General features: G+C 39.2%; 1 protein-coding gene across 4 annotated transcripts in view; it reads left to right on the top strand.

Moving 5' to 3' along the window:
- Positions 1 to 20,786, top strand: part of DENND1A (DENN domain containing 1A) — a 481,014-nt gene that overhangs the window by 28,512 nt on the left and 431,716 nt on the right. For 3 of the 4 annotated variants that reach the window (XM_090274703.1, XM_090274702.1, XM_090274704.1), the window contains exon 2: positions 15,712 to 15,782. In XM_090274703.1, the coding sequence (XP_090130829.1) occupies positions 15,712 to 15,782 (71 nt within the window). Of the gene's footprint in view, positions 1 to 15,691; positions 15,783 to 20,786 lie in introns of those variants that run through there. The other variant, XM_090274705.1, reaches the window with a different exon arrangement.

The raw sequence follows: 20,786 nt of genomic DNA, 5'->3' as shown, positions 1-20,786 counted from the left end.
CCCCGTTAGATTGGGAGAATGAAGACTGCATTGGGCTATGTAAATACCTTCAATGGGAAAGCTAGTTTTTGTGTTTTGGTTACCCTGTTGGGTGGGTTCCTATCTACATTTAGTTCATTGTTTTTATCTTTATTTTCTTGCAAGCTCATCAACTTATTTATTTGAGAAGATAAAAAATCTATTATTTAGAATTGTTTTCAGTGGCAGATCAGAAGGGTACTTAGCTTGTCTCATATTGCCAGAAATGGAATTTGCAGCTGCACTTTTTCCAGGTGTCAATCAGGCTGATTTAGTTGCTATTCTTCAGACTTTACATGAACATTTATACGTCTGTATTTTGATCAGGCTGATTCCCCTTGCTCACAAAACAATCTCCTCCCTTTTCCACACCTGGCCAAATTCCGTTCATCCTGCCACGGTCACTTCAAGTCCCACCTCTTCTAGGCTGCTTCTCTGGGCGCCTTAGCTCAGTAGTTCCGAAATGCCTGGAATGTTTGTACCAGTAAAAATCTTGAAAACAAGTTTTGTGGAACCATACTGAGATGGTAATTTCTCATTCTCATTATTTTTTGAAAAGAAATTACATTTCTACATCAAAAAGCTGGAGGAACATGATGTCAGATTAAGGACAGTTTTAAAAATTGAATTAAATATCTTTATATGAAAAACACACTCTACTGCCCCCTTGTCCCCACCTCATTTGCTGGTGACTGAAAAGAGCCTTATTGCAGACAGTCCACAGATAATTGACCCATGGCCTTATCCCATAATGAGGACTTCAGCTTGTAAACCCACAGCATTTTGTTTTACCAGTTATGTGGCACTTCATTTTATTATGTTTTGTCTCCTTGATTAGGTTGTAAACTCCTTAAGAATGATTATGTATATATATAGATTACTCATAAATGTGTTGAATGAGTTAAATTTAGATGCCCCAATGATAGTTGAAATCTAGAAATATTTATAGAGCATTCATCTGAGAATATCACAACTCTGAATGTTGTTTATTTCTTGAGGAAAAAAGTTTTATTATGATTCATGAATCTCTTACTCATCTGTCTTCTCCTCAGGGAAATGCATTCAGTTAACAAATTTACTGATTGCTTGTTAAAGCCAGGCCTTTTGTTAGGGTGCTGAGAATACAAGGTCCCAGTCTAGTTGGTAATATGTACATATAAATAGAAAGCACAGAATACCACCTGGGAAGCCTTCTAGTAAAGCTTTGAAACAAGTCTTGTGGCAATGTAGGGAGAGTAACTGAGTTTTGTAAGGAAATCTGAGAGGCCTCCAGAGAGGAAGAGGCATTTGTTTATTCATTTATTAATTCATTCAGGAAATATCTGTCTTCTACTTGCCAACCACTATTCTAGATGCAGCTGAATGAATATGATGTTGTTTGGATACAGCAAATTTTAGGCAGGGAAATTGTAATCAAGAACATACCCTTTGAAGTAACAACAGACCTGGGTTTGAGTTCATACACTTACTTGCTAGCTCTTTGTCCTTGGGCTAGCTATTTAATTTTTACATGACTATTTTGTAAAATCCACGAATACCCGCTACCTCACAGTATTGTCATGTGGGTAAAATGAGGTGTGGTATAGAAAGTGCTTAGCATAGTGCCCCGCTCTTCTGAAATAGCTGAATAAACGGTACACACACAAGGAATGCTTGAGGCCTAATGGGAAGCTCAGTGTGACTGTAATATAGGGCATGTATGTTGGAAGGAGGATTGCAGAATAACCTTGCATTTCATGCAAATAAATATCTTTTTTATTCCTGAATGCATTTGGGGTCTTGGAGATTTATATTACATTTTCTAAACTGTGTGGTACAATGCTGAGCTGTATGTAGCATAGGAGTTAGGAACATGGATTCTAGAGCTAAACTGCTTGGGCTCTAGTCCCAGTTTCCTTATTCCTAACCACCTGACCTCAGGCAAGTACTAATCTGTACCTTAGTTTTTTTCATTGGTAAACTGAATAATAAACATACCTATTTTATATGTTTTGTTTGCATGTATGCTCTTTGAGCCACTTAAAAAAAAAAGATATTTATTTATTTATTTTTAGAGAGAGGGGATGGGAGGGAGACATGGAGAGAAACATAGATGTGAAAGAGAAACATTGATCAGTTGCCTCTCACATGCCCCCTCCCTGCAACTGAGGACCTGGCCAGCAACCCAGGCATGTGCCCTGACTGAGAATTGACCAGTGACCTTTAGTACCGCAGGCGGGTGCTCAGTCCACCAAGCCACACCAGCCAGGGCTGAGCTCCTTTTGTTTTTAATGTGATGGAACCCTTTGCCAGAGGAAAACTTACTAAAATGTAGACATATAAAACAGTAAGAGGAATTTTCATCAAAAGTATTACATATTAATATTAACTAAGTAATGTTTTCTTCGTCGTCACCACTAAGCTTCGTTAACCCAATGCGTTTTCTTTTTGACAAGATATCCACATCCTCTGAACTTTCTTCAGCATTATCTTGACTTCTGTGGTCTACTTTTAGCAAAACTGTTATTTTAGATTGCTTGCTTTTAGCTGAGAGATCTTTATAAATTTTGTTATACGGTGCTAAGCACTTTTGAAGTTCTCTCTTAAACTTTGTGCTCCTTTCAGTGCAGGGATCTTCATTTAAGAAATATGACTAACTGTTCAGCTATGTCTAGGCCTTTCTTTACGCTGTTTAGAGTAAACTGTTTAAGTTCTTTGTTTTCATCAGTGCTATCGTCCCCTAAGTTATCTTGGCACATTCCAGATTTCCTTTCCATCAAAATTGCTTCATCACTTTCTTCTTCTACCAGCAATTCTTGGATATCTTTTATTGTCATATCATGTTAGAGTGAAACCGTGTTATAGAAGTACCGTGTTATATGGGGATTTCCCCCAATTCTCTTAACTGTGTTAGAACGAAACTGTTATAGAAGGACTGTGTTATATGGGGGATACCTGTATTTTACCTTTTTGAGTTATGGGTATTTTTGTATTCTTATAAATATTCTTGGGATTACTCAAGGCAATAATCTGAGACAATTGTAGGCTCATCTCATTTGTTTTCAATTACAGTTAACATTCAATATTATATTACTTTCAGGTGTACAGCATAGTGGTTAGACATTTATATAACTTATGAGGCGATCCCCCTAATAGGTCTAGTACCCACCTGGCACTATACAGTTATTACAATATTATTGACTATGTTCCCTATGCTGTACTTCATATGCTGTGACTACTTTGTAACTGCCAATTTGTACTTCTTAATTTCTTCACCTTTTTCACCCAGCTCACTTCATTTGTCTTTCATCTTTCAAGGGATTTCTGTGCTTTGTTGTCTGATGTCTTGAAAACTGTTATTTCATATGGTTTGTCAGTTAAGTTACTTTGAAAGAATTTGATCCCTCTGGGTTTTGCTTTTAAGATTTCTTAGGTGGGACTGTAGCAGTACTTAGTCTAGGCCTAAAGTAACACCCTCCGTACTCTGTCCGATGCAACTGCAATCAAAATCCCAGGAAGTTATTTTGTGGATATTGGCAAACTGGTTGTAAAGTTTATATGAAGAGGCAAAAGACCTGGGATGGATAACACTCTGTAAAAGAAAAAGAAGAAAGAGAACTGACACTAACTGACTTTGACTTACTGTAAAGCTACAGGAACCAACACAAGATGATACTAATGAAAGAAAAGACAGATAAATGGAACAGAACATAGAGTCTAGAAATAGACCCACATAAATATAGTCAACCGATCTTTGCAAAAAGAACAAAGATATTACAACGGAGCAAAGATAGTCTTTTCAACAAACAGTACAGGAGCAACTGGACATCCACATGCAAAAAACTGAATCTAGACACAGGCCTTCCTTATACTTGTCACAGAAATTAACTCAAAATGGATCATGACCTAAATGTTCAACACAAAACTATAAAACTCCCAGAAGATAACATAAGAGAAAACCTAGATTACCTGGGGTATGGCAATGACATTTTACATACAGAACCACAGGTACAACCCATGAAAGTAATAATTGATAAGCTTGACTTCATTAAAATTAAAACTAATGCTCTGTCAAAGACAATGTCAAAACGTCCGGCCAACATGGAGGCCTAGATAGACACACTGCGTCTCCCACCACAATTAAGAAGGAATACAACTGCCTCAAAACTGGAGACAACCAGAAATTCCAGAAAATCAAGCTGCATGGAAGTCCAACGAACAAAGATATAAAGAAGAAATACTCATCCAGACAGGTAGTAGGGGCAGAAAGGACTCAGTGTGGCAGCAGCAGCAGCAGCAGCAGCGGTGGCAGTGGCAGGCCAGTGGAAAGCGCAGTCAAACATTTAAAAAGTTGAGAGGGACACCTGGGGAGCACTCCCAGAACCACACCAGACTGCAGAGCTCATGGTTCCAGCATCGGGTCAAAAAAAGTCTTATTGCTTCTGACTGTGCAAACCAGGTGGGGGGTGGGGTGGAGGCAGAAACTCCTGGTCTCAGCAGAGTCCGCTTGTTTAAAGGGCCCCCACGGTCCTAGAACATCTGCAGACCCACCCATTCTGGGAACAATAGCCAGGGCAACAGCTAGAGAGGCGCCAGTCCCATATGGAAGTGGGAGAAGTGCCTGGAAAAGGGGTGAATGCTGAGCAAGCGGCATTGTTCCCTCTCATACCCCTCTCCCACACACAGCGCCACAATGTGGTGAAATGGGTCATTCTGTACTGACGAATACCTAAGGCTGCACCCCTTACAATGTAACAGGTGCGACAGCTCTACCTAAGACACAGAGGCAAACACACACAGAAGCCTTTCAAGATGAGGAGACAGAGAAGTATGTCCCAAAAGAGGGAACGGATCAAGGTTCCAGTGGGAGAACTAAGTGACGAGGAGATAGCCAACCTAACAGATACAGAGTTCAAAACACTGGTGATAAAGATTCTCACGGACTTGACAGATATGCTTAAGTATGGCAAATGCATAATGGAAGAAGTGAAGGCTATGCTAAATGAAATGAAGGAAAATCCACACAAAATCAATGGTGAAGGGAGGGACACTGGGGTTCAAGTCAATGATTTGGAATATAAGGAAGAAAAAAAACAGTCAACTAGTACAAAAGGAGCAAACAAGAATTGAAAAAAATGAGGAGAGGCTTAGGAATCTCTGGGACAACTTTAAACGTGCCAAAGTCCGAATCATAGGGGTGCCAGAAGGAGAAGAGGAAGAGCAAGAGATTGAAAGCTTATTAAAAAAATAATGAAGGAAAACTTTCCAAATTTGGCAAAGGAAATAGACATACAAGTCCAGGAAGCACAGAGAATCCCAAACAAGCTAGACCCAAAAGAGGACCGCACCAAGGCACATCATAATTAAAATGCTGAAGTTTCAAGATAGAGGATCTTAAGAGCAGCAAAAGAAAAGCAGAGAGTTACCTACAAAGGGGTTCCTATAAGACTCAGCTGATTCTTCAAAAGAAACTTTGCAGGCAAGAAGGGACTGGCAAGCAGTATTCAATGTGATGAAAAGCAAGGACCTACAACCAAGACTACTCTATCCAGCAAAGCTATCATTTAGAATGGAAGGGCAGATGAAGTGCTTCCCAAACAAAGTAAAGCTAAAGGAGTTCATCATCGCCAAGCCCTTATATGAAATGTTAAAGGGACTTATTTAAGAAAAGAAGATCAAAACTATGAACACTAAAATGACAACAAACTTACAGCTATCAACAGCTGAATCTAAGAAACAAAAACAAACGAAGCAAACAACTAGAACAGGAACAGAATCATTTGGAGAGTAATCAGCTGGGGGAAGAGGGAGAGAGGGGGAAATGGTGCAGGGACTAAGAAGCATAATTGGTTGGTACAAAATAGACAGGGGGATGTTAAGGATATTATAGGAAAGGGTGAAGCAAAAGAACTTACGTGCACGACCCATGGACATGAACTAAGGGGGGTGGGATTGCTGGAGGGAAGGTGGGTACTGGGAAGAGGGGAGCAAAGAGAAAAGAAATTGGGACAACTGTAACAACATAATAAAATAACTGTTATCCAAAATAAAGAATTCTTAAAACTCAACAATAAAATAAACAACCTGATTAAAAAGGTCAAAGACTTTATTGGATGCCTCACCAAAGTGGATAGTTTCTTATTTTCTGGATAGCTTTTAATAACAGTATTTGAAAGCTTAAAAAGCTTGAGAGTTTTGAGTCTTTGAAATCAAAGCCTATCATTGATAAGGTGAAGCCATTTTATTTTTTATAATAAATGATAAATACCCTTTATGTAGGTTTAGTATCTTTTAGTATACAAAGGAAGCACTTTTTCATTTTCTGTTGTTTGATTCCTGAAACAACTTTGAGAAGAACTGGTCAGGTATTATCTCTTGGTCGGAAGGAAGCTGAATCCTGAAAGGTTAAATGGTTTGTTCTAATTCCATAGCTAGTTAAGGGATTTGAACTCAGGCCTTCTGATATTTAATCTGGGGTTCTTTCCCTGTGAGAAAGTCTTGGTTAAAGACAGGTCAGGGAAATTAGTATTAATGAATGTTTTTTGTTTCTTTTTAAACAACCAGAATCTTACAGAAAAGTTGACAGTACACTATAAAGAACTTAAAAAAGTTCAAACAATTTTGAGTAAGGTACCGATGATGCCCCATTACCCCTGAGTACCTCAGTGGGACTTCCCTACAAACAAGGGCATTGTCTTATAAAACCACAGTATCACTATCAAAATTAGGAAATTAACTCTGACTCATTGCTACATCTAATCCTTAGACCCCATTCAAATTTCAGTAGTCTCAGTAACATCTTCTATTACAGTAAAAGGATCCAGTTCAGAACCACACGTTGCATTTACTTGTCATGTCTCTTTAGTTTCCTTCTGTCTGGAAGAGATCTTTAGTCTTTCTTTGATTTTCATGACCTTGACACTTTTGAAGATTACAGGCAGGCTATTTTTTAGAAGATCCCTCAGTTTGAATTTGTCTGATGTTTCCTCATGATTAGATTCAGGTTAAGCATTTTGGCAGGAATATCATGGGAGTGCGGCTGTGTTTCTCCCATTGCATTCTAGCAGTTTGTCCCATTACTGATGCTGATCACTCTGAGGTCTTGATTAAGGTAGTTTTGCCAAACTGCTACACTGAAAAATTTACCTTTTTCTCTTGCCATTAGTAAGTATTTTGTGGGAAGGTACTTTGAAACTATGCTCCATTTCTCATTAAATATTTTTTGTGTGTGTGAAAAAAATTTTTTTTTTTAATCCGCGTCCGAGGACATTTTCTCATTGCTTCCAGGGAGAGGAAAAGAGGGAGGAAGGGAGAGAGAGAAATATCGATCCAAGAGAGAAGGATCTACTGGTTGCTTCTGGCCCAGGTCAGGGATACATGCCCAGACTGGGGATTGAACAGCAACCTAAGCATGTGCCCTGACCAGGAATTGAACCCACAACCTTTTGGTTATGATGATGCTCCAACCACCTGAGCCACACTGACCAGGGCCTAATTAAATTTTTAATTTATTCACCAAGTCAACTTATTGAAGGATTAATAATCTGTTAATATCATCATTGATTTTGATGCTCAAGTTATCCCAGATTTGACCAATGGGACCCTTTTCAAGTTGGTCTTTTTGACATGTCTCCATCATTCTTTGAGGACTTTGCTTTATGGCACAATAAGATGTTCTAAGCCAATCTTGTAGTTCCTTAGCCCCAGCCCTGGAATCAGCTAATTCTCTAAGAAGCCCTGGTTCCTTTTAGAGGAGAATTGTATTTAGAAGCTAAGGTCTGGGTACTTTGCTTATAGCTATTGGGGTGTTGCTGCTTCCAGGCCCAGGCAGTAAACAGAGCCAAGAAATATATGTGCTAAAGTCAGGTTTCATTTACATTCTGTTTCTTTATATATTTATTGAAAATCTTGGGTTCATACTTATCTCCCCAAAGAATTCATTTTAGTTTCCCGCTACCTTCAACAATGAGGCCCTCCTTATTGGTCTTGGGCTCCAGTCAGGTATACCGTCCCTTCATCCCCCACCCATGTGAATGGATGCTCTCTTTGGCCCTGTTTTCCTAGGATGACAGTGCCTACTCTTGTGGTTTGATATGCCCCTGCCCTCCCCACTGTCCTCTGGATGCCCTCCTCGCTCAGCTTGGACTCTGACTTCTGTCATGCTGGACAAGCCGCCTCCCACTCCGGGACATGGTGAACCTCCTCACTCCTGTCTGGGGCTTCCACACCCGACTCCTGGGTGTCCTTGTGCTTGGACATGCTCTTAACCCTCTTGGGCTCTGACATTTGTATCTCTCCGTGGGGCACCCTTCTCACCCCGCCTGTGCTCCATTGTCCCAGGCCTGGCCACCCTGTGGGTGAACACCCTTCTCACCCCACTTGAGCTCTGGCTCCTGATGTCAGGCTGCTACCCTGAGTGGATGAGTTCCTCATTCACTTACACTTGACATCATATTGCCAGGCCAGCCCTCAGCCAGACACACTCCTGCCCTGCTCATGTCCTGACTTTCCTTTTCAGGCCACCCCTTTGTAGGGACATTTCCTCATCCTGCCCAGGCTCCGACACTCCAGAGTAGGCCATTGCCAACGTGTGCATTTACATTGTTCTGCCCAATTTAGGGCTAGATTTTCAGTAGGCGCAGAGGAAAAGTTAGGACAGGGGAGACTTTTAAATAATTTTTAAGGACAGACTTTATTGATAATGAAAATAGATATGATCTTTGCAAATACTATTGATGTGGTTGAAGAGTCTAGATTTTACACGGTAGCTTAGCATGGTAGAGGATTTCTTAAAGCTATAGGGGTCCTGCACGTTGCTTAGGGATGTGCAAGCTGTTTCTTCTGCTTGGAACGCAGCTAAACTTCCAGTGACCTTGCCTGGCACGTTGTGGCATAAGATTCTTGCACAGAGATATACGGAAAGGTAAAAACCTTTGTAACTCCTCTCACAGTGGTCTCTGTGTATCTTTATCAATACGATCCTGAGAGCATTATTAGAAATGAAAAGCGAAGTGTAAAATCTTGAAACAACTTGTTTGTGTAATTACACAACTAAGTTAATCATTTTCTAACAAGTTTCAACAATGACTGCATTCTTCTACAGAGGTGTTAACTTGTTATGGGTTAGAAAGCACCCTTTGATACAGCATTTTCAGGCTGGAAAGGGCTTTAATTTCAGAGTCCACTGAAACAAATGGAGACTTGTTGGAAATATTACCACTACCTTTTTGCTTGTTTGTCTAGCTTAAAGAAATCAATGTTTATTAGGTGATGTTTGCTAGCATGTTCTGAAGTATATACAGTTTCTTTTGACTGTGTTGTCAACTTTAAGACAGTGCAATTGGTGTGGATTTTGAAATATTATACCTTAACCCCCTCAGCATATAAGTTTGTAATTAAAGAAACAGTGTGTTGAAGTCAAATCATTACTCTAGTCTATAGAGAATAGGTTGCTGTTTTGCTTGATGAATACTAGCTGGTTTGAAGATCTGACTGCCGTGAAAGGAATAAGGACCCCTAACACTGTGTGTTTCAGTTTGTAGCTCTAATCAACCCTTAAAGGGGATGAGGGCCTAGCATTTTGGCTTGGTTACCATATACAGTAAAGATTCATTTTGTGAAGAGTGAGTGTTACATTTTTCTCCTAATCTCATAATATGTTGTAATTGAAGAAAAATAGATCCTAATTGAAAGCTGATGATCTAGCAGAGTGATTAATAGCATGATGCTCTTAAAAATAAAACCCCCAAACCATTAAGCTTTCCTGCTATCTGAATATTGTCAAAGCCTTTGTCTGTTTTAACTTCGAGCTGAGTGTACTTAATCATTCTGAGAACATGACCCTGAGCACTGAGCATGGCCCTTCCAGGGAGTCACTGAGAACTGTGTTCAGAAGAGCGGCATTGAATAGAAGCCCTCTCTTGGCTTACTTTCAGGCTTCATTCTCCCAGAAGTAAGAACTGAGCGGACCTCCCTTCTTTCAAACACATTTTAGCTGTTTGTCATTTTTCTATATTTAAGGGCCAGGCTGTTGTGAACAGGTGTGACTTATTCATGTCTTTGACTCCAAAGGAAAACTTCTTTAAAGAGTAACAGTGGTGTGTATTCAGCAAATTATCTCTTGTCAGAGAGAGAGAAGCAGTTATGGGAGCTGGACATGTCAGACGCTGGAGGAAAACTCATTCATCAAACCTTTATTATGCAGGTGTGGAACTGGGGTTATAAGACAGTTGGTGACCTCAAGGAGCTGCCAGTCTATGGGAGGACAGATATTTAATCAGAGGTACACTGGTGGTTCTCCACCTTGGCTGCACATTGGGATAAGTTGGGGAGCTTTAAAAAACATCAATGCCTGGAGATTCTGATTTAATGGTTCTGGGGTAGGGCCTGGGCATCAGGACTTTTAAAAGCTCCCCAGGTAATTATAATTGCGTAAGGGTTGGCTGTGGTAAGAGCTGCAAGAGTGCGGAGGCCCAGGGCCCTGGGAGTGTAAAGGGGCATTTAACCCAATCTGGGTTATGAGTGAGGAGGATTGAGAAACCTTCCCAGAGAGGAGGAAATGCCTGAGCTGAGGCTTGATGAATGACTTTGTCAAGTTCAAAAGATTAGAAAGATTGTTTTTTGCAGCTTGTAGAAGAGCAGCTGAAAAATGTACTATAGAGTAATCGAGTGGTTAGTGCTTTTGGATGATGCATGCTGATTCTGCTACTTTCTTGCTTTGACTCTGGCCAATTTATTCTGAGTTTGTGTCCTTATCTCTGAATCGGGGGTAATATTTATATAGTTGTTGAACAATAACCAAAATAATGCATTTAAAGTGCTTATGATCATGCCTGGCACATATAAAACAGTAACTAGTGGTCATAGTATGGTAATGTTATTATTGGAGAATCAGCGTGGTTTGTTCAGAGGGCTACAGCTAGTTCTGGCTGGATCTTAGGGTGCGAAACTGCAGGAGGTGAGTGTGGGTGGCAAACAAAAGATGCTTGGCAGGTAGGCAGGGTTCCACATGGTGTAAGTATAGGAGTGTAAAGTAATAAATGATGGGATATTGTGGCAGAACCAGGACATTTCCATGGTAATATGTTAAGATACAGCATCAAGTGTTCCGGGAAAACTTGAGTCCATATTGGAAAATTGGCTCTGAATATGGTATTCTCAGCATCATTACATGTACAGAAATAGCAGTGAGTGTTAATAGGACAGAAAAAGGATTTCAGTTCCTTTAGTCAAATAGTTAAAAATATTGAGCATCTTGAAGAGTAATGGAAGATATAAGCAGTCTCAGGGTAGTCCCAGAGATTCTCTGGAAATTGTTATAGTCTTAATTGCTTACAGACTTAATGAAAATATAAAGTAAGAGTCACTTGGCCATTTGCATTTAGAGGACACACTTTTAAATTTATTTTTTGATTTGCAGAGAAACAGAAAATGTTTCCATCTGCATTGGCTTCACTGGCCCTTAAAATAACATACATAATTGTTGGTATGTTATATAACTTGTCACAACATTAGTCACTGCTTCTTCCATAAGGCAACATGTAAATGATCATAGATGAGCATGACTATAACATAATTATAGTCTAATCTGTTCTTAGTGTTTTGGTCAGCTTTTTGCTTTTCTTTTTCTCTTTTAAGAGACTGTCATAATCTTTGGTTCCATGCAGTAGAACTCTGGCAGCTATTTGAACTGAGTAAGAAACTGTTGAAATGATTGATTATTAAGGTATAACCTATGTGTGTTTTATATTTTGTGCACTAAGTATTTTGGAAGAAGAATTCCATTTAACTAGATCAGTGGTTCTGAAAGTGTGATTACTAGTTCAGCAGCATAAGTATTACCTGGGTACTTGTTAGACATGCTAATTCTTCGGTTCTACCCCAGAAACTGGAGGTAGGGCTGGAAATCTGTCTTTTAACTTGTTAAAACTTGAGAATCACAGAAGTATATAATCAGTAACTCCTATCATTTATTGAAATCTTCTAGAGCCCAGGAAAGCTAGTTTGTGCTTTCTTTATTTCTTCACAATACTTACTTGAATCTGGCTATGTGCCAGGCATGGTCCAGGGAAACACTAGTGGGTACGAGAGACAAAGTCCCTGCTTTTCTGCAGTTTACATGTAGAGGAGGGTGACTGACAATAATATTGCGATAGGTATGATGTGGAGAATTAAAATTAGACAGTAAGAGAGTATGTTGAGGAAGGCCTTTCTGAGGGGGTCAAATATAAACTGAGTTTTGGATGACAGGAAGGGCCACCTGTGTGAAGGTCAGTGCAAAGGGCTGTAAGATAGGCATGAGTTTGGTGTGTTTGAGGAGCAGAGAGGTCGGTGTGGCTGCACTGCAGTGAGCAAGGGGAGAGAGGTTATGAAGTGAAGCTGGGGAGAGAGGCAAAGACCAGATCATGTAGGACCTTGTAAGGACTTGTATTTTCCTTCCCAGTTTCTTTGAAAATTGTGGTGAAATACACATAACATAACATTTTCCATCTTAATCACTTTTGAGTGTACAATTCAGTGTTATTAAATACATTCATATTGTTGTGTAACCATCACCACTGTCTGTTTCCAGAACTAAGACTTTGAGTGGCATGGGAAGCTTTTGGGAGGTTTTGGTCAGAGGACTAACATAACCTGACCTTTAGAATAAAAAGATTACTGGCCACTAAGTTGAAGTCTGACTGTTGGAGGGCAAGGGAGGAAGCAGGGAGACCAGTCAGGAGACTACTACAGTCATAGAGGTGTGGCGATGATGACCTGTCAAAAGTGGGAGGGGTGGGGATGCTGACCAGCAATGAGATTCTGGATATATTTCAATGATCAAGTGGGCAGAATTTGCTGATTGGTTGATTGTGGCATGGAAATGATGGTGGCATGTAAAACAATGGGAGTCAAGGATGACACCACGTTTTTTGGTCTGAATAGTGGATTTCAGGAGTTGCAGGTTTGAGGGAGAAAGCACTATTTGTGAAGTTAGAAATGCTTCATAGATATCGGGGTGGAGATGTTGAGTGTAGGCAGTTGGATAAGGGAATTTGGAGTCAGGGAAGAAGGCAGGTTGGAGACATGACTTTGGGGCTCGTCAGCATTTGTGTAATTAAAGCCACGAGACTGAGTGAGATCATCTAAGTAATGAGTGGATAACAGATAGGGAGAGGTCCAGGTCTGAGTTTCAGGGTAGAAGAGCTTACTGGAGAAGGAATTAGCACAGGAGCAGCCAGTGAGGTGGGAAGAATGTGCATAGAGGGTGATGGTTTGGGAGGCGAGTGAAGAAAGCATATCAAGAAGGAGGGCACACCAGTCTGTGGTGACAAGTGCTGCTGAGAGGCTGAGGGAGGCAAGCGCTGAAGATCGACTGTTGTAGCGCATTTTTGCAATGTGAAGGTCACTGGTAATTGTTTCGGTGGTGTGGTGGGCTCGGAAGCCTGGTTGAAGTACATATTCCCTCACTTATCGCGGGTATTACGTTCCAGACTACCCCACGGAGTAGGAACCTTACATTTATTCTATGCTCTTAAACCTACGTAAGTTTAACAACATACGTATACAGTACCGCAAAATCCCGCGATAGAGTGAAAAATCTGCGATAAATAATTAAATATAATATTTTTAAAAACCCCGCGATACAGTGAGGCCGCGATAAGTGAACCGCGATATAGCGAGGGACTGCTGTATGTTAAAAAGAGAAAGAAGGAACAGAGACAATGAGTAGAGACACTGTTCATAGAGAGATAGCAGATCTGCACAATCGCCTTAACTGAGTGGCATAGGTTAATGTGTTGGAGCTCCAGTGTTTAAAAATTTGGTATGTAACACGTTTCCATGCTCATGTTTGTTATTTCAGTTTTTTAAATGGGGAGGAATAAAAAAGGAAATTTGGGTACAAAAACATGTGAAAGCTCTAAAGAACCTTTATAGAGTCATACGGTCCCGTAGAGTACATCTTAAAAGCCATTATCTAAATCAAGAAGAATGGAAGACTGAGATGAAATTTAGCCAGTTGCAAAATAGACTTAAGAAAGATTTATTTAGATTTTTAGAAGGAATCTTCCTGGTGTTTTTCAGGTGACCTTAGAACATTCCTTTCATTCATCAAACACTGTCCTTTGATGTCATGTTAATGGAAAGGATGTTTCCATACTGTATCTTCCACAAGTGTTTGGTGGCCAAAGGAGGCTGACTTTTAGGTTTTGTCGCATTTCTGGAAGGGAAAAAAGAGCACAAATTTTTTTCCAAGGCTCTCAAAATTTCAATTTACTTTGTTTTATTTTATTTATTTATTTTTAAGTACGATACTCTGATTTAGTGTCTAATTTTTAACTTATATTTGACAAGGTGTATTTAAATACCTTGAATTTTAGAGCAACCAACTCTTTTCAGCTGTAGGGTACTTATTTAAAACAATAACCCAAGTTTCTATTCAATGAAGAAATGAAGATCCTTCTTCACAAGAGAAAAAACTAGGTCCATGATTGACAGAGCACATATTTTTGTTTCTACTGCTAAGGGACTAGAGGGAATATTACCATATTTTATTGACTCTAAGATGCCCTTATTTATAAGATGCACTGTTATTACATGTATTATCAAGGAAGAAAAAAAAAACCCTGCCGTGTAGAATTGTAAGATGCAATAGATTGTAAGACCTGTGAAAATGTGGGGGGGAAAAGTTCATCTTAGAATCAATGAAACAGAATTTGAGTGTGTGGAGGTGTGAATTCTGGTTCTTGGCTGCATTTCTAGCTGGCTGTGGGACCACCCACCCACAGGTCACTTAGGAACTCTGCCTCAGGTTCCTCACCTGTATAGTGATGGTAATGGCTCATGGGATTATAATAAAAATAAAAATGAAGTGAAATAAAGGATAGTTATTTTGAAAACTGGAATCTACTGGGTAAATTCAAGGTATTTATTTCATTGAAATTAAACCTTAGATTTGATTAGGCAACTCAGAGTTTCTTCTCTGAGCTTTGTTGTCAGGTTTAAAATAGAATTCAGTTATAGATGTTTGAAAGTATAACATTTTCTTCTAAATGATTTTCATTCAATCTGGAAATAATATCTTTTTATTGTAGTTTTAGAATCAAAGAGGAAGAGAAAATGCAACGATAATATAACCCCGATGTTCTCATCACTTGGAATTAACTGTTAACATTCTGTTAGTGCTGTGATCTTTTAAAAACTTATTATGAAATATTTATGATATAAAAAAGTAAAAGGATTTAATAATGAAGATTCATATACTTGGAATTGCCAAAAGAGGTGAAGCCCCTGTGTGGGAACAGTCTTACATTTAGATCATGTGGATGTTTTATCTTGGGATATGAGGGAGAAGGATATTTTGTGCTAGTGTTGCCTTGTTTTGGGTTTCCTCAACATTCTACCTCTGGCTTTGGAGATCAGCTGTGTAAATTGGAAATGTGACACCTGTAAAATTGTAATAACGGCTAGCCAATTATTGGCCAGACATTGTACCCAGACAATTTGTGTGTGTGTGTGTTTTAAGTTTTACAGTGATTTTTTTTGGTTAGGTGTTTTCATTTTATAGATTAGGTAGGCGTGGTTCAGAAGTTGAATAACTTGTCCAAGGTTCCACAGCCCGTAAATTGTAGAGCTAATGATTTTAATCAAGGTGTGCTTTATACCACAGCTCACATGTTCTGTTACTATGCTGCCTCAATCCTTATCAGTAATCATGATCTGTTTCTTTCATAGGCAAAACCCAGAGACCACGTTTGAAGTGTATGTTGAAGTGGCTTATCCTAGAACAGGTGGCACTCTTTCAGGTATTTGCATCTTCAATTATGATGTTGCATGTTTGTTTATTATATGAAATAGCCATGCACACGGAATAATATGTGAATATTCTAAACTGTTATCTTTAAGTATGTTTAAGTGTCTTTCCCTTTTATTTGTGCCTACATCATCATAAGCACAGTGAACAGTTTAAATTAAGAGTCACTGCCATAATGGGCTTAGAGTATGGCTTTATTCATTGTAATAATTGGGTTTTGGTTTGTACCTTTCACAGATACCTGAAAGTCAACTATTAAGTAGGAAATGTTGTCACCCTACTAATGAGGAAGGTTTAGAATTAGGTTATAAAATAACATAAGGAATTACTTGTATATATAAAAAACATATTAATGGATATAATAATATAATAAGGGAAACCTCCATTACTAAACTGGAAGATGTTTGAAATGGATTTAATTTAACATATCTTATGTTGTCTGGTAAAAGAAGGTTAGAAATTATTTGAAGGAAACAGCTCCTCTGGCTTTAGCTTTTGGACTAATTTGGACATGTAGTCGTGGATGGCAGGATCTTAGATAAGGTTAGAGTATATTGTACAGGCTGAATATATCACTTCTTGACCTAAAATCCTTCTTGGTTATTGAGAAAAAACAACCTTATGACCCAGTGTTTTTTTTCTTGGCGCCTCAAAGAGTGGTGCATTTGCCAAAGTTAAGTTAGGGGCCAACTTTTTGTCCGCACATACTAACAGTTCCATATATTATTTGGTGTTTAGAGGAGTGCATTTACTTGGATTAGAAACTTGGAGTAATTAGGATTTAGTGGTAGTTATACCCATAATTAGCTATACAATCTTGGGCATATTTTCTATTTCATTATTTAATTAAATTGTAATACTCATAATAATAGCTACCTTTTGAGTTTGTCTTGTCCTACATGCTTGATTGACATATATAGTCAGTCCTTAGAATACAGTCCTTAAAAATAGTTGAGTGGCATCTCCAATACACCTATGAGAAAACAATCTCAGTCCTCTTCACTCTGCTGCATTGCCTTCTTGAAGACAGTGACCATGGTATACACATCTGTGTACGTCATCTGCAGGGCTTTGCACAACGTTGCCAATGTTTATTAAAATGAATGAATTTCTCCTAATAGCAAAAGTGAGATGACTGAGTGTGCTCCACTTTCTGGATTATCTAACGAAGGCTGTGACATGTCACACATGTATGGTTGTTCTAGAGGTAGAATATTAGCATCCATGGTGAGTTATGCCTGTCACTGTGCAAACGGTGGATTGGGAAGGGTTACTCGGTCTGTATGGCATGTACGTGAGCAGCAGCCCTTCTGTGGGCTGATGTCACAGAGTAACCATCTGATGATGGTTGTGATTTGACAGATTTAAGGACAAACATTTTTCTTATTTCTGTATGTGCTAATGTTTCCCATTTCAAGGGTCTAGGACTTCCCCTCCAAAGTTAAAATGAAATTTTTTGGGGGAATATTAGTAAAACTTGAAAAGCACAAATGAGATAGAAGAATGAACAAAATGAAAAGTCTTATCTTATCCTCTTGTCCCAGTATTCTGGTTCCTCTCCCCTTCCTGTAGGAAACTCCTTTCTTATTTAACTATTTAGTATATTTTTAAAAACCCTTTTATTTTAAAAGATAAAAGTTACAAGGATAGTTAAGTGTATATACCCTTTTCTTAGATTTATCACTTGTTACTTTTTGGTCATATTTACCTCACTCTACATGCATATACATATTATTTTTGCTCAACTACTTGAGAATAAATTGCAGACATTGTGACCCTTCACCCCTACATTCTTCAGAATATGTATCTCCTAAGAATAAGGCATTTTCTTACATAAGTCTAGTACAGTTATTGAGATAAGAAAATTTGTCATTGATGTGATGTCAGTTGTCATATCTAAATTTAATGAGTTGTCCCAGTGGTGTACTCTGTAGCGTTTCCCCTCTGATCTGGAGTCTAACTCAGGATCCTGCACTCTGTTTAGTTTCACATCTATAGCTTCTTTCGATATGGAATAGTTTTATGGCTTTTCTTTACCTTTTGTGACATATTTTTCCAGAAATTAGCTTTGCTGTTTTTTAGAAAGTCCATGGATTGTATCTGATTATCTTCCAATGATTAGATTCAGGTTATGGATTTTCAGCAAGAGTATCTAAAACATGATACTGTGTATCACATCAGTGGGCACATGGTGTCGGTCCCATTATTTGTGGGAAAGTACATAAAACTTTTATGTACAGTTTGACAGATAATTATAAAGTGAGCACCCATGTTACTGCTGTCCAGGTTAAGAAATATAATGTTGCCTGATTCTAAGGAAATACTGTTTCTGGCAAGAGGAATCCCTGCCCTGGCCCTGTGCTTTAGATCTCCCTGCTTTGGCCCTCTTCCATGGGGCAAGGAGTCTGCAGGACCTATGGGACATGCCCACTTGGAGCCTGAACCCTTTCATGCTAGACCATGCTTTGAGTACCTGGGATCTCAGAACTTCATGCCCAGATGATCTGGAGCTTATTTCCAGAGTCTGTGTGAGTCTCTTCCTGGGGTCCCTCTTTCTGAGAGTAGACTGAGCTGCTGGTGTATAGACCCAAGGGATGGCCTACGGGTGGCTGTTTGTAGGGAGTAGGGTATGGACTTGTGAATGGAGGTGACTGCTTGCATGCGTGTGAGGTCCTTGGCAGTATGGGATGGAGAAGGGGCTATGGGCATTGGGCCACTGGCCAGTTTTCTCTACACCATCAGGTTTCCACATGGAACTCTTAAGGAACCCAACAATTCTCAGTATAAATTTGGTCTTCTAGGGAGATAAAGGCATATTTGTCATGATTGGAGGCTAAGAACGTATTTTATTTCATAGTTAATAGGCTCGTTTCATATCTTCTAAATACTTACACTTGTTGGTATATGGGTCTCGATTTGTATTCTTGGCTATAAATATTAGAAATGGGTTTAGCCAGCACCCCAGAGATCCCTTTCTTTCTTTCTCTAGAGGTAACTAGTATCCTGACTCTTACGACAGTCATTTCTTTGTTTTTCTTTCTAGTTTTAATACATTTAGTAGTTCCTATTTCTGAGTTTTATAGAAACAGAATTATTTTATGTGTAGTTTTGTTGCTTTTTTTTTTGCTTTGGAGGATATTTTAAGGCTCCTCCATGTTTACATAGCTGTAGTAATTCGTTTTCATCACAGTGTAGGATTCGTCGGCAGCCGTCCGTCTCGAGAGACGATGGTGTAGCTTCTTAAGAGTCTATCTGCACCGCCGAGAATGACTGTGCAGTCCGACTCCGGAGTGACACGGTATCTGTCTTCTCCCGTGTTGAATCGACATCTTACGATGACGCTGGAGTGTCCTCTCCAGTGAAGCTGAAGCTACAGAGCCTGGGCAGGGTGATATGGAGGGTCTGCTGTTGCCCATGCAGCAGACCCCCCCTCTCTTCGCAGCTGAAGGGTCCAAGGGAAAGACGGAGTCAATACAGCTTGGCTTCAGGTGCGCCGCAGGAGTTGCCGGTGTTGACTACAACGTCAAACCGCCTTAGGGACTCCGGCTCCGGATTTTCTGTCGGGGTTTACTCCCTTAGCCTTTCCCCTGAAGAGGTATGCCGCAAGGCAGCGGAGGTTTTTTGGAGTCAGAGTTTTCCTTCTCTGATGTGCCCCTGACTGGAAGATCGAACCAGCGACACTTAGCTCGCAGGCCGACGCTCAATCCACTGAGCCAAACCAGCCATCACAGATACTAATAGTACAATTACTAGCATGATGTTAAAAAAAAGTATGCAACCAGGAGTTTCCCATATGAAAAGGCTGAGAAACATAGGCCCAGTTCAAGTTTCTTCCATGAGGCTGCCCTTACTGTTTCTTAATTAAATTATAAAAATCTTATAAGGATCAGAGATCGAACCATTTTGCTTTTTCAAATCCTATCATTCTGCCATATTTACTTCATTTAAGTGATAGAACTATGCTGCCACCTGAAATTTTGCTCAACATTGTTCTTTTATATATATTCCTGTCTCTTGTTCATTTTACCTACCACATTCCACAATTTATCCATTACAATCATAAGACATTTGATTGCTCCCAACTTTTTTTTGCTATTATAAGCAACAGAACATTGAATATTCCAAACACTTCCTAGGCACAGGGTTTTTAACCTAGAAATGAAACTGCTAAGACAAAGTTTAAGTAATTGTTCAAAGTCACACAACTGATAAAAATAGTAGTCAGGGAGCTACACAAAGATAGTCCCCAAAGTCCATGTTCTTAAGCACTAAATGATAAATGACATGGCACTGCCAGTGATTGATCAATTCCTAAGCAATATGTACACAAGGTTCATTCCCTTCATTACAGAATATATGGCTCATCCTTCTAAGTCTTAAACAAAACTATAAAACAATTTCTTTAATGAGAAAATTTCATTAGCCAACTCTTCATTTTCTATATCCTCTCAAGATAAAGCAATACTACAAAATACATATAGTCTTACGATTCTCCAAATTTTTTACACCATTGCCAGTGGTAAGAAACAAAACAGCATACAAACTTCAACAGACTAGCCATTAGTGATAAAAGAATAAGAGATAAAAGAAGTTGTACAATTATGTCACAATTTATTTATCTATTCTACTGTTGAAAACCTTTGAAGCTCTTCACAGTTTCTGGCTTTTGCAAGCATTGTTGCTATGATCCTTCTTATACGTGAATCCTAGTGCATGTAAATATATTTCCAAAGGATACTTATGACTGGATTGTGATCAAGTTTTTCAGAATTGGTTGTGTTTGTCTACACTCGCTTCAGCATTTGGTAGTCCTTATTGCTGTACAATTTCGTCAGTCTTTGGTACAATTAGGGGTCCCCTCCTCCCAACCTGATGGCTGTGTAGTAGTATATACTTGTTTTTATTTGCATTTTCCTGATGACTAATGAGATTGAGCAACTTTCATATGCTTATTGGCATCTTATTCAGCTTCTTTTTTTAAAGTACCTGTTCAAGT

The sequence above is a fragment of the Furipterus horrens genome, unplaced genomic scaffold, assembly GCF_987537825.1.
Source record: "Furipterus horrens unplaced genomic scaffold, mFurHor1.1.pri manual_scaffold_4, whole genome shotgun sequence".
Lineage (NCBI taxonomy): Eukaryota > Metazoa > Chordata > Mammalia > Chiroptera > Furipteridae > Furipterus > Furipterus horrens.
This window is presented reverse-complemented; position numbering and strand designations above follow the sequence as displayed.